At 41.6% G+C, this 13,617-nt stretch overlaps 1 protein-coding gene across 2 annotated transcripts; it reads left to right on the top strand.

Moving 5' to 3' along the window:
- The first annotated feature begins 748 nt into the window (after window positions 1-748).
- On the top strand, window positions 749-12,683 carry LOC110543118 (natural cytotoxicity triggering receptor 1-like). 2 transcript variants are annotated; one of them, XM_060367153.1, is made up of 6 exons: window positions 749-863; window positions 1,159-1,443; window positions 3,659-3,937; window positions 4,129-4,179; window positions 11,036-11,083; window positions 11,206-12,683. In XM_060367153.1, exons 1-6 carry the CDS (start codon window positions 830-832, stop codon window positions 11,394-11,396), a joined length of 888 nt encoding a protein of 295 aa, XP_060223136.1. In that variant the 5' UTR covers window positions 749-829; the 3' UTR covers window positions 11,397-12,683. The 2 variants fall into 2 exon arrangements, with proteins under 2 accessions (XP_060223136.1, XP_060223137.1); XM_060367154.1 differs by lacking the exon at window positions 749-863 and adding an exon at window positions 873-975.
- Window positions 12,684-13,617: the final 934 nt, after the last annotated feature.

The following is a 13,617-nucleotide window of genomic DNA, read 5'->3' as shown; positions in this document are numbered from 1 at the left end:
GCCTAATAAGGGTTGGGGAGATAATTCAGTGATTAAAATGCTTGCTACACTACTATGGAGACCAGAGTTCAGCTCCTCACACACATAAAATGCCAGGTGGACACAGAAACTCACTTGAAATTTCAGCCTGGGAATACAGAGACAATGGGTACCCAGAACAAGTTGGCTAGAGAGATTCATCATATCGGTGAGCTCTGGATTTGAGAGACCCTGCCTCAATGAATAAGGTAAAAGAGCTATGGAGGATGATCCCTTATATCAGCCTCAGTCCTCCCCATGCACACATGTACAGAGATGTGTTTATATACATGCAAATATACATACATATGCATATGCACACCATACATGCACATAAAAAGAAAAAGTATGATAATAGCATTGTACTGGAATAAAATAGCAAAATTTCTAATGTTGCATTAGTGTTGCTTTCAGATTAAACCAGTGATCAAATCCAAACACATGCATGCTGCACACAAGAATACAAAGGTTGAAATCCACATTTGGGAAATCCTCAGACCTTTTGCTCTGTGACTCTTGCCCCACCTGCCCTGAATGAATTTATAGTTAACCCAGAAATGGATTTCAGACTACACAGATGATGGTCGGAGTCCATTTTAGACCCAAACTGTGGTTAAATGTGTGTGTGGAGCACATCTTTGCTTGAAGGTCAGTGGTGAAGGGAGAGCTGTGAATTTTTCTGCTTAAAACAAATGTGTGAAAGTCCCATGGTGATGGGTGTTGGGCCTCACCCACCACATCCTTTTTCTCTCCCTCACCTGCTGGACTCAGTCTACACACATTGGTCTTCAGCGTTGGTCTCGCCAGTGGTATGCTGCCAACACTCACTGCTCTCCTCTGCCTCGGTGAGTCCTTCATCAAAGGGGGGTGGAATCAAGAGCAGGAGTTGGGGAGACACACATTCTTATTGCTGTTTTCTAGGGCTATGTATAAGCCAGAGGATAAACACTGAAAAACGTAAGTCCTTCGTTCAGAGCCTCGGGGCCCTTCTTATGGGTCATCGCAGAGGTCCATCTAAGAACTTCTAGAGCCACAGGCAGGTATTCTGCCTCATTAAGACGGCCTCAGGCTGCTGGCTGAGAAAAGCAGGGTAGCTAGGTAACGGTTCACCCAGGATGCCTGCCTCTGGTTTCTTTGCAGAGACTCTCCCAAAACCCTTCATATGGGCCAGTCCCATGAACAGGGTTACAAAAGGACACTCGGTGAACATCTGGTGCCAGGGGACTCAGAGTGCTTCTGAATATCACCTGTACTTTGAAGGAAGCCTTGTTGCCATGAAGAAACCAAAGCCATCTAGATCAACGAGTGCAGTCAAGTTCTTCATTTCACATATGACCTCACACACTGCAGGGAGATACAGCTGCTTCTATCAGAGTGGGGAGCTCTGGTCAGAGTTCAGCAACACCCTGCATCTGGTAATGACTGGTAAGTGTCTTGGTTTTTAGATGTAGGAGTGTCTGTGTTCATGAACACTGAAAACTCTTTAGGCCTTGCTCTGACACTGTTTATCTTAGCTAAATGTTAGAAGATGTGTCTAATCGTAGCTACTTCGTACAAGAGCAACCTTTAGGGCCAGATCTTAGTCCCGGCATCAACTCTGTCTTACGTCAAGATCTCTGGAAGTGTTCTATAATAGGCCACTGTGTGTAGGAGTATGGCTGAGGACAGATGGACAAGAGAATCAAAACTGGGCAGAAATATGCTAACCTGTGACGGAGTTTCATCAGAATATGTAGCCACACTCGTAGTTCTCAAATTGAACCAAGCCTGAAAAATGACATGGAAGCCATGTAAAATCACAGACAGCCCTTGCACATGCATGTTTCTGAGAATATTAGTCACAATAGCCAAAAGGTGACTAGTTAGATGGCTCATTAATGAGAGAGATGACAATTTAAGTATGAGAACGTGGGTTTAAATCCCCAGGATTCACGGGAAAAGCCAGGTGTGTCTGTAACACTAGAACTGGGCAGGAAACATCAGCTTGTTGGGGCTTGGTGTCCAGCAGCCTAGCTGTGGGTTCAGTGAGCTCCTGTCTCAAGGGAATTGGATGAAAAGGGATAGAGCAGGGCATCCAATACCTTCTCCTCGCCTCCACACATTTGCTTACAGGCACACACACTTATAAAGAAAGACGAAGAAGCATACATAATCCATACCACACACAATAACAAAGCGGAAAAATTGAGAAACTAAATAAATAAATAAACCAATAGATAAAAGGTAGTAATAACACTATTGTCTCTTGGCAAATAAGTAGATGAGTGAAATGTGCTATATCCATATACAGTGGAATATTACACCTACCTTGCAAAGGAAAAAATGCTGGCACGTGCTATGATATGGCTGAACCTGGATGGCATCATGCTAATGGAGACAAGCCAGTCGCAGGAGGACAAATACTGACTGCACTAATTTAACTAATTTACCTGAAATAGTCAAATGCATAGAGACAGAAGGGTGGAGAAGGGTGATTGCCAGACCATGGGAAGAAAGAAAGGGGGGGGGTGTTTAATAGTGTAAAGATTTCTGATTTTGAGAAGAAAAAGTTCTGGAGGTGAAGGATACCAATGTTTTGTAGCAGTCTCATATGTTTAAAGGCTCTGAACAAGTGTGTGCAAGTTCATGTGTGCACAGGTGTGTGTGCGCGTGCATGTGTGTGCATGCCTGCAAAGCTGAAAACACTCTCAGGTGTCATTTTCAGGACATATCTGCCTCATGATTTGAGAGTGTTTCATTGGTATCATGGCGCATACATACACAAGTACATACACAAGGCTAGCTGGCCAACAAATCGTCCGTTCCTTCCTCTCCCGCTCCTCCCCCTAGGGCCAGAGGCATACACCACCATGCCTGGCTTTCTGTGTGGGTGTTGGAATTAAAACCCAGATCTGAGGATCAAATTCAGGTGTTTAGCTACTGAGCTACCTCCACAGCACACTCCCCCACCCAAATTTCTTTAGGACAGGGGAAATCCCAGGAGGCTTCAACCCTACACACAGAACTAAAGGCAACTATGAAATGCTGAGAGCGGGAGAGTCTTACCCAGGGAAGAGCACACCAACTGGTTAGCCCAAACCTAATGGTCAACCCTGAAAACATGCAAACAAGTAACACTATATAAACTGAGCAGGTTGTACTTAAGTGTTAGGAATGTGTATATTCGTATGTATACATGTGTGTGTGTGTGTGTGTGTGTGTGTGTGTGTAAAAACAATGAAAAAAGAGGCCACAAATTTGAGAGAGAACAAAGAAGGGTATATAGGAGGGTTTGAAGAAAGAAAGGGGAAGAAAGGGTAAATTACATAATTATATTATAAAATTAAAAACAATATTTTTTAAAATGCAAAGGGCTATTCTGTCCCTGTGTTTCTAATGCAGTGATTCTGGGTAGGAGCAGTGCATTTACAGGCTTTCCGGTGATTCTGGTGGTTTTGGTCCTGAGGACCAAACACAGAGCCATTGGTAAGAATGGAGAAGCTGTGGCCCAAGAGCCTTAGTCCTGAAGGATTATGGATCCATCTGTGACAAGCACAAGTTTAGGAACAGAAGGACCCCAGATTCCAAAGACTGATATTTGGTCATAGGAATAACGGAGTGTGATAACGCTTTATGTATACCAGCCCCGCTTCTTTCACAGGTCTGTATGACACACCCAACCTCTGGGTTCATCCAGGGTCTGCAGTAGCCATAGGGGAGAATGTTACCTTCTCCTGCCAGTTGAAGAGTGCAACAAACAAATTCTTTCTGCTCAAGGAGGGACGCTCCAACCATGTGCAGCACAGATACGGGAACACCCAAGCAGAGTTCCCCATGGGCCCAATGACCAGAGCCCAGATAGGGACATACACATGTTTTGGCTCTTACAACGACTATACATGGTCTTTCCCCAGCAAGTCAGTGCATCTATTCATTGCAGGTAAGAATGTTCCCACCCATATCTTAACCACAGCCCTAGGGGATGGTGAAAAAGATAGCAAAGAGTTCTCTGCTTCCTAGAGATTCAGCTGGGCACTCAGGACTCCCAGGAGGCAGAGGAAAATGAAGGAATAGAGGATATGGGAAAAGACCTAAAATTCTCATTTTTTTAAAAGTATTCCCCATTTCTAGGAGATGTTGACAACACCAGCTTTGCACCCACAGACCCTACTTCTTCTTTTGGTGAGTCTTTTAAATTCATCAGAGAGGCTGAGGAGCTGGCTATTGGTGAAGTGTTTACCACACAAGCCTGAGGACCCAAGTTGAATCTATAGCACCCTTATAAAATCCAGGCATTGTGTCTTATGGGTGTAATCCTGGTGCTGGGCAGGGGGAGGACCCCCTGGGGTTTACTGGCAAACCAGTCTAGTTGAATTTCAAGGTTAATTAAAAGATCCTAAAAAAAAAAGATCCTGTCCCACAAACTAAAGTGGTGAGGGTTTTAAAAGTGCATCCAATGTTGATCTCTGACCTACACACATCATCACCATCGTCATCATTATAGGAAAGATCAAAGCTCTCTGATGACATTAAAGAATGTGGTATTTACTCGTAACATCCATTTAATGCACAGCACCTACCAGCAGCTGCGACAGTCAGTCAGCTTTTGGGAAACTTACATCCCAACAATAAGAAACAAACCAAGAGTCAAGTCAGGGCAAATAAATATGTTCTCCAGCACATAAAGAGGAAGTGGTGATAATGTCTTAAATTGATCAGGAGTAAAGGTCAAAATATGAGAGAGGGTTTCCCAGCGTGGGAAACTTCTGACATAAAGGCAACTAAGAAAATACAGGGAGCTACAGAGGAATAGAGATTCATAGCCATGTAGAGACAGCCTAAGGCAGGAAGATGATCTGGATGATAAAGAACTATACTGATACAAATGGGGTTGAAAATAGTTTGGGCTAGTTTCATTTCACTTTTAAGTTTTTATTAATTATTTGAGAATTGCACACAATGTTTCAATCATATCCAACTCTTCCGAGATTCTTCTCTCTACCTAACTTTTGTGTCTTCTTTTTTCCTTCTTTCATTTTATTAATTACACTTTATTCAATTTGTATCCCCCCATAAACCCCTCTCTCCTTCCCTCCCAATCCCACCCTCCGTCCCCCTTCTTCACGCATGCCTTTCTCCAAGTCCACAGATAGGGGAGGTCCTCCTCTCCTTCCTTCTAATCCTAGTGTATCAGATCCCATCAAGAGTGGCTGCATTGTTATATTCTGTGGCCTGGTAACGCTGATCCCCCCTCAGGGGGAGGTGATCAAAGAGCAGGCCAATCAGATTACGTGAGAGGCAGTCCCTTTTCCCAATACTATGTAACCCACGTGGACACTAAACTGCTATGAGCTACATCTGTGCAGGGGTTCTAGGTTATTTCCATGCATGGTTCTTGGTTGGAGTATGAGTCTCTGGGAAGACCCCTGTGTTCAAATTTTCTGGTTCTGTTGCTCTCCTTGTGGGGTTCCTGTCCTCTCCAGCTCTTACTATTTCCCACTTCTTACATAAGATTCCATGCACACTGCCCAGCAGTTAGCCATAAGTCACAGCATCTGCTTTGATAGTCTGCAGGGAAGACCCTTTCAAGGGCATTGTGTGGCAGGTTCCTAGGTTGTTTCCTGTTTTCTTCTTCTTCTGATGTCCATCCTCTTTGCCTTTCAGGATGGGGATTGAGCATTTTAGTGAGGGTCCTCTCTCTTGATGAGTTTCTTTAGATGTACAGATTTTAGTAGGTTTATCCTATGTTATATGTCATATGAGTGAGTATATACCATGTGTGTCTTTCTGCTTCTGGGATAGCTCTCTCAGGATGATCCTTTCCAGTTCCCACCATTTACCTGCAAATTTCATGATTTCCTTATTTTTCATTGCTGGGTAATACTCCATTGTGTAGATGTACCACAATTTCTGCATCCATTCTTCAGTTGAGGGGCCTCTGGGCTGTTTCCAGCTTCTGGTTATTACAAATAAAGCTGCTACAAACATGGTTGAGCAAATGTCCTGAGCCTCTTTTGGATATATGCCTAGGAGTGGTATGGCTGGATCTTGACGAAGCGCTAGTCCTAGTTATCTGAGAAAGCGCCAGATTGATTTCCAGAGTGGTTGTACAAGTTTACATTCCCATCAGCAGTGGAGGAGGGTTCCCCTTTCTCCACAGCCTCTCCAGCATGTGTTGTTACTCAAGTTTTTCATCTTGGCCATTCTGATGGGTGTAAGGTGAAATTTCAGGGTCATTTTGATTTGCATTTCCCTAATGGCTAATGAGGATAAGCATTTCTTTAAGTGTTTCTCTGCCATTCATATTCCTCTACAGAGAGTTCTCTGTTTAGCTTCCCATTTTTTAATTGGATTACTTAGTTTGTTGCTTTTCAGCTTCGTTAGCTCTTTATATGTACTGGATATTAGCCCTCTGTCAGATAAAGGGTTGGTGAAGATTCTTTCCCAGTCTGTAGGCAGTCATTTTGTTTTGATGACAGTGTCCTTTGCTTTACAGAAGCTTTTCAGTTTCATGAGGTCCCATTTATTGATGGTTGCTCTTAGAGCCTGTGCTGTTGGTGTTCTGTTCAAGAAGTTGTCTCCTGGGCTAATGAGCTTAAGGTTCTTCCTCACTTTTTCTTCTAACCGATTTAATGTGTCTGGTTTTATGTTGAGGTCTTTGATCCACTTGGACTTTAATTTTGTACAGAGTGATAAGTATGGATCTATTTGCATTTTTCTACATGTAGACATCTAGTTAGACCAGCACCATTTGTTGAAGATGCTATCTTTTTTCCATTGTATGGTTTTGGCATCTTTGTCAAAGATCAGGTGTCCATAAGTGTGTGGGTTTACTTCTGGGTCTTTTGTTTGGTTCCATTGATCCACCATTCTGTTTCTATGCCAGTACCATGCAGTTTTTAAAACTGTTGCTCTATAGTACAGCTTAAGATCAGGGATGGAGATACCTCCAAAAGATCTGTTATTGTAAAGGACTGTTTTAGCAATTCTGGGTTTCTTGTTATTACATATAAAGTTGAGAATTTTTCTTTCAAGGTCTATAAGGATTGTGTTGGTAATTTGATGGGAGTTGCATTGAATCTGTAGATAGCTTTTGGTAAGATGACCATTTTTACTATGTTAATCCTGTCAAGCCATGAGCATGGGAGATCTTTCCATCTTCTCATATCTTCTTCTAATTCTTTCTTCAGAGACTTGAAATTTTTTCATACAAGTCTCTGACTTGCTTGGTTAGGGTTACTCCAAGATACTTTATGTCATTTGTGGCTATTGTGAAGGGAGTTGTCTCCCTCATTTCTTTCTCAGCCCTTTTGTCTTTTGTATACAGGAGGGCTACTGATTTTTTTGAGTTAATTTTGTATCCGGCTACTTTGCTGAAGGTGTATATGAGCTGTAGGAGATCCCTGGTAGAATTTTTGGGGCCACTCATGCATACTATCACATCATCTGCAAATAGTGATAATTTGACTTCTTCCTTTCCAAATTGTATCTCCTTGATCTCCTTCAACTGTCTTATTGCTCTAGCAAGGACTTCCAGAACTATGTTGAAGAGATATGGAGAGTATGGGCAGCCTTGTCTTGTCCCTGATTTCAGTGGGATTGCTTTAAGTTTCTCTCCGTTCAGTTTGATGTTGGCTATAGGCTTGCTGTATATCGCCTTTACTAAGTTTAGATATGTGCCTTGTATCCCTGATCTCTCCAATACTTTAAACATGAATGGATGTTGAATTTTGTCAAATGCTTTTTCAGCATCTAAGGAGATTATCATGTGGGTTTTTTCTTTCAGTTTGTTTATATGGTGGATCACATTGATGGATTTCCGTATACTGAACCACCCCTGCATACCTGGGATGAAGCCTACTTGGTCATAGTGGATGATATCTTTGATGTGTTCTTGGATTCGGTTTGCAAGTATTTTGTTGAGTAATTTTGCATTAATATTCATAAGGGAGATTGGCCTGAAATTCTCTTTCTTTGTTGGGTCTTTGTGAGGTTTAGGTACCAAGGTGACTGTGACTTCATAGAATGAGTTTGGTAGTGTTCCTTCTGTTTCTATTTTGTGGAATAGTTTGAAGATTATTGGTGTTAGCTCTTCTTTGAAGGTCTGGTAGAATTCTGCACTGAAACCATCTGGTCCTGGGCATCTTTTGGATGGGAGAATTTTGATGACTGCTTCTATTTCCTTAGGGGATATAGGACTATTTATTTGATTTACCTGGTCTTCATTCAGCTTTGGTAGGTGGAATCGATCAAGAAAATTGTCCATTTCATTTAGATTTTCAAATACTGTGGCATAAAAACTTTTGAAATAAGTCATAATGGTTGTTTGGATTTCCTCAGTGTCTGTACTTATGTCCCCCTTTTCATTTCTGATTTTGTTGATTTGGATGGTGTCTCTCTGCCTTTTAGTTAGCTTGTCTAAGGGTTTGTCTATCTCGTTGATTTTCTCAAAGAACCAGCTCTTGGTTTCATTGATTATTTGAATACATTTATTTGTTTCTAGTTTATTGATTTCAGCCCTGAGTTTGATTATTTCCAGTCATTTACTCCTTTTTGGTGTGTCTGATTCTTCTTTTTCTAGGGTTTTTAAGTGAGCCATTAAGTTGCTTGAATGAGCTGTCTCAAATTTCTTTTTGAAGGCACTTAGTACTATGAACTTTCCTCTTAGTACTGCTTTTATTATGTCCCATAAGTTTGGGTATGTTGTGCCTTCATTTTCATTGAATTCCAGGAAGACTTTGATTTCTTTCTTTATTTCTTCCCTGACCCAGCTATCATTTAGTAGCAAGTTGTTCAGTTTCCACGTGTGTGTGTAGGCTTTTTGCTATTTCTGTTGTTGTTGAGGTCGAGCTTTAGTCCATTATGATCAGATAGGATACAAGGGATTATTTCAGTCTTCTTGTATCTATTGAGGCTCGCCTTGTGACCAACCATATGCTCTATTTTGGAGCATGTTGCATGAGGTGCTGAGAAGAAGGTAAATTCTTTTGTGTTTGGATGTAAAGTTCTGTAAATGTCTGTAGGTCCATTTGATTCATGACCTCTGTTAGAGACATTGTTTCTTTGTTTAATTTCTGTTTTGTTGACCTGTCCTTTGTTGAGTGTGGGGTGTTGAAGTCTCCCATTATTAATGTGTGGGGATCTATGTGTGGTTTAAGTTTTATCAATGTTTCTTTTACAAATGTGGGTACCCTTGTATTTGGGGCATAGACGTTCAGGATTGTGATCTCTTCCTGTTGGAATTTTCCCTTGATGAGTATGAAGTGTCCTTCCCCATCTCTTTTTATTAATTTTGGTTGAAAGTCTATTTTATCAGATATTAGAATGGCTACTCCTGCTTGCTTCTTGGGTCCATTTGCTTGGAAAATTGTCTTCCAGCCCTTTACCCTCAGGTAATGTCTATCTTTGTGACTTAGGTGTGTTTCTTTTATGCAACAGATTGTTGGGTCTTGTTTATGCATCCATTCTGTTAGTCTGTGTCTTTTTATGGGAGAATTGAGTCCATTGATGTTGAGAGAGATTAATGACCAGTGGCTGTTAGATCCTTTGATTTTGATGTTGGCTGTGGTAGTAAGTTTGTGTGATTGGTTGCTTTTTGTTTTACTGTAGTGAGGTTATTTATTTCCTGTGTTTTCTTGAAAGTAGTTAGTTTTCTTAGGTTGTATTTTTCCTTCTAGTGTCTTCTGTAATGCTGGATTTGTGTGTAGGTATTGTTGAAATTTGTTTTTGTCGTTGAATATCTTCTTTTCTCCATCTATGAGGACTGAGAGTTTTGCTGGGTATAGTAGCCTGGGCTGACATCTGTGTTCTCTTAGAGTCTGCATGATATGTGTCCAGGATCTTCTGGCTTTCATAGTCTCTGTTGAGATGTCAGGTGTGATTCTGATGGGTTTGCCATTCTATGTTACTTGGCCTTTTTCCCTTGCAGCTTTTAGTATTTTTTCTTTGTTCTATATACTTACTGTTTTGAATATATTGTAGCAGGAGGATTTTCTTTTCTGGTCTAACTTATTGGGTGTTCTGTAGGCCTCTTGTATTCTTAATGGCCTCTCTTTTAAGTTGGGGACAAGTTTGCATGTCCAGCTGCTCTGTTGCGGCCACAAGACACTAGTTTCTTGTAGTTACCTACCACCTCTGACTCTTACAATCTTTCCACCCTTTTTTCCACAATAATGTCTGATTCTTGGGAGGAGGGGTGTTATAAAGCCCACTTAAAGCTGAGCATTCCACACTCTCTTATTCTCTGGTCTCTGTTTTAGTTAACTCCTCTAATGAAAAAAGTAATTGCTATTGCTATGATAAAAACACTCTGGCTAAAAGCAACTGTCAAAAGGAAAAGATTTATTTAGTTAGGTCTCAGGCCATCACAGACAGGAAGTGAAAATAAGAGCCCAAGCAGCTAGTTACACAACATACACAGTCAAATACAGAAAGAAACAAATTCATTTATGCTTCCTGTTTCAGCTCTAATCAAATGGTCTCCTGTCCTGTATACAACTCTGCCCAAGAAACGGTAACATCCGCAATAGGCTGGGTCTTCATGTATCAATTAATAATCAAAGCAATGCCACACAGACATGGCCATAGGCCAACCTGATCTGAATAATTCCACTTGAACTCTCTTTTCAGGCAATTCTAGATTGTGGCAAAGACATTTAAAACTACCCATCACAGAGGTGATGATGGGATTGGGTGTGGGGCAGCTCACATCAGAGAGTGAAGATGTGAATTTGTTTTCTTTCATGTTAGGAGGAGAAAATTGTACTGATAGATGAGGAAAATGAGGCTTCCCTAGAGGATCTGTCTAGCATGAAGACACACGTATTATTAACACTATGAATGAGTCCACACTTGAGTTTCATCCATCTCTTTACTAGTCTACTCGGTTGCCAGATGAAGACCTTAGAACCTGGAATTCTGGGTGGGGACAAACTTGGGAAAGTCATAGGTTTCAATGTGGGCATACACAGAAGAAGAAAGGCTTCACAGAATCTGACACAATCCTCTGTTCATCCCTTCTTCCTTTCCTTATCCTCAGATTATTTGGAGTTCAACCTTTCAACCAAAGAATCGGGATTACACACGGGTAAGTAAACATCTAAAACCATAGTGTTTTGGAAAGGCACAGGGCAAAGCAGGAAGGTCAAAGAAGAGGGAGGGGGTTTGGGTGTAGCCTCTTTCAGCAGCTACCTTGTCTTCTGACTCCAGACTCCGCCTTGTGGGATCACACAACCCAGAATCTCGTTCGGATTGGTCTGGCATGCATAGTCCTGATGGCTCTAGTTTGCCTTTTGGCTGAAGACTGGCTCAGTAAGAAGAAGGATAAAGAGGGAACCAACATATTAGCAAGTAGGCGATGCCGGAAAAGATGGAGAGTGCAACGTTTCCCTGAAGAGTAGCAAAGGCTGCAATATCTACTAGGGAACTGAAAGCAAGTTCTAGTCCTGGGCCCGTGTGCGCTCTATGCTGCCCCCTGCAGGAAGAGAGAGGTCTTTGACGGAATGAAGGGCTAGTGTCACCAAGTTTGGCAAAACGTCCTAAAACACATGCTGAGATGAAATTTTTAATTTTCTACTATAGACAAACTCTTGCTGTCTCTGTTAGGCTTTAGGTACTTTAATGCTTATTTACTGCAAGCTATATATTTAACCACTCTGATCTTTCCTAGAAATACCCACCTTCCAATGTAATGCCCATGGGAGTATTTCCTTACTACCTTGGTTTTTATCAGTTTCTTTTTATTTTATTTATTTATTTTATGTGTGTGTTTTTCAGACAGTTATGTCTGTGCCCCAAATGTGTAGCTGGTGTCAGATCCCTGGGGACTTGAGTTACAGATGGCTACGAGCTGCCATTTGGGTGCTGGGAATTGAACCCAAGTCCTCACACAAGTGCTCTTAACCATTGAGACATATCTTCAGCTCCATCTTCAATTTATTTTAAGCTGTATGTGCACACATATGCTATATCTCTCATATGAAGGTCAGAGAACACCTTTATGGGGTCAGTTTTCTCCTTCCACTTTTTAACAATTATTTCTTTTTTGATATTATGATGTAATTACATCTCCCCCCCCCCTTTTCCTCCCTTCAAATACTCCCATTTGTCCCTCTGTACTTTCTTTCAAATTTGTGGCCTCTTTTTCATTGATTGTTGCTATACATGCATATGTATATGTGTATACATACATGTTCCTAAATAATAAATGTTATGTGAGTTTCAAAGATCGAATACAAGTTGTTAGACATATCCAGCCAGTGCTTTAACCTACTGAGCCTTCTTCTTGCTAGATTATCCCTATTTCTTTCTTCTTTTGTCTGCAAGAATTCCATTCAAAATAAGTACTAAACCACAATATTAATAAGCAAACATATACTATCCTGGCTAGTATTATGTCAACTTGATAAACATTAGAGTCATTCAGAAGAGAGAACCTCACTTAAGAAAACGCTCCCCCCAGGGCAGTTCAGAGTCCAATTGGGTTACATAGTAATGTGAAGAGGGACTGCCTCTGACATGAACTGACTGGCCTGCTCTTTAGTCACTTCCTCCTGAGGGGGAGCAGCCTTACCAGGCCATAGTAGAGGACAATGAAGCCACTTTTGATGTGAACTGATGGACTAAGATCAGAAAGGAGAGGAGAACCTCCCCTATCAGTGGACTTGGGGAGTGGCATGCATGCAGAGGGAGGAGGGAGGGTGGGATTGGGAGGGGAGGAGGGAGGGGCTTATGGGGGGATGCAGAATGAATAAAGTGTAATTGATGAAAAATTTTTAAAAAAAGGGAAAAAAATAATTTAAGAACCTTAAATGACTTTCAAAATTGGAGGAAAACATGGAGTTAGTCAATTTACATGGAGCACGTCTTGCCCCTGGGGGCAATGGTCTCCTGAACCTACTCAGACCTCGGACTCCACCACTGCTAGTTCTAGAACTGATGCAGGATGTTCCAACGAGGGGGTTAAGGCTTCTCATAATATTTCCTATAAGCCCACACCTGTTTGTTTATATCCCCCATTTCTATTCATTATTAGCCAGATAGAGCCAAGTAATTGTGGTAATGATACTTGCTTTTTTGCCCAATGCTGGAATGCTAGTAAATTTAAGTATGCCCTGGTTACTCGCATGCCTCGCTGGGTGCCTGTGCCCGTTGATGCCCCTCACGCTATGACTCTCTTCAGACAGAAAAGGGATCTTGGAATTACAGCCGCCATTGGTACTGCCATCTCATTGGCGGCTGTTGGAGCTACCACCGCGGCATTAGCCAGGAGTCATACTATGCAGACTGCTCAGACCCTGAATAACCTTTTAGCCAATGTAGCTCATGCCTTAGATGCACAAAAAGGAATTAATGCTCAACTAAAAGGAGGCTTGATGGTGTTCAATCAGAGGATTGACCTCGTGCTATGGCAAATCACTCAACTTGGCTGTCAATGAAAGTATGCTGGACTTTGAGTCACTAGCATACAACATGAGAATTTTCCCTGTGCTGCAAATCTGTCTAAACAATTGTCTAGCTATATTTTAGGTAATTGGACTGGAGAATTCGATACTACGATAGAGCAGCTGAGAGTGGCCATTGACACGGAAAATTTTACCAGAGTGGACGCAGGACTAGCCA

The sequence above is a fragment of the Meriones unguiculatus genome, chromosome 14 (assembly GCF_030254825.1).
Source record: "Meriones unguiculatus strain TT.TT164.6M chromosome 14, Bangor_MerUng_6.1, whole genome shotgun sequence".
Taxonomy (NCBI): domain Eukaryota; kingdom Metazoa; phylum Chordata; class Mammalia; order Rodentia; family Muridae; genus Meriones; species Meriones unguiculatus.
The sequence above is the reverse complement of the archived record's forward strand: the minus strand, read 5'-3'. Positions and strand labels throughout refer to the sequence as shown.

Coding starts and splice junctions, on each gene's coding strand:
- LOC110543118 (XM_060367153.1), top strand. CDS start 830: ATGCTGCCAACACTCACTGCTCTCCTCTGCCTCG. Junction 864..1,158: donor CACTGCTCTCCTCTGCCTCG/GTGAGTCCTTCA, acceptor GTTTCTTTGCAG/AGACTCTCCCAAAACCCTTC. Junction 4,180..11,035: donor AGACCCTACTTCTTCTTTTG/GTGAGTCTTTTA, acceptor CCTTATCCTCAG/ATTATTTGGAGTTCAACCTT.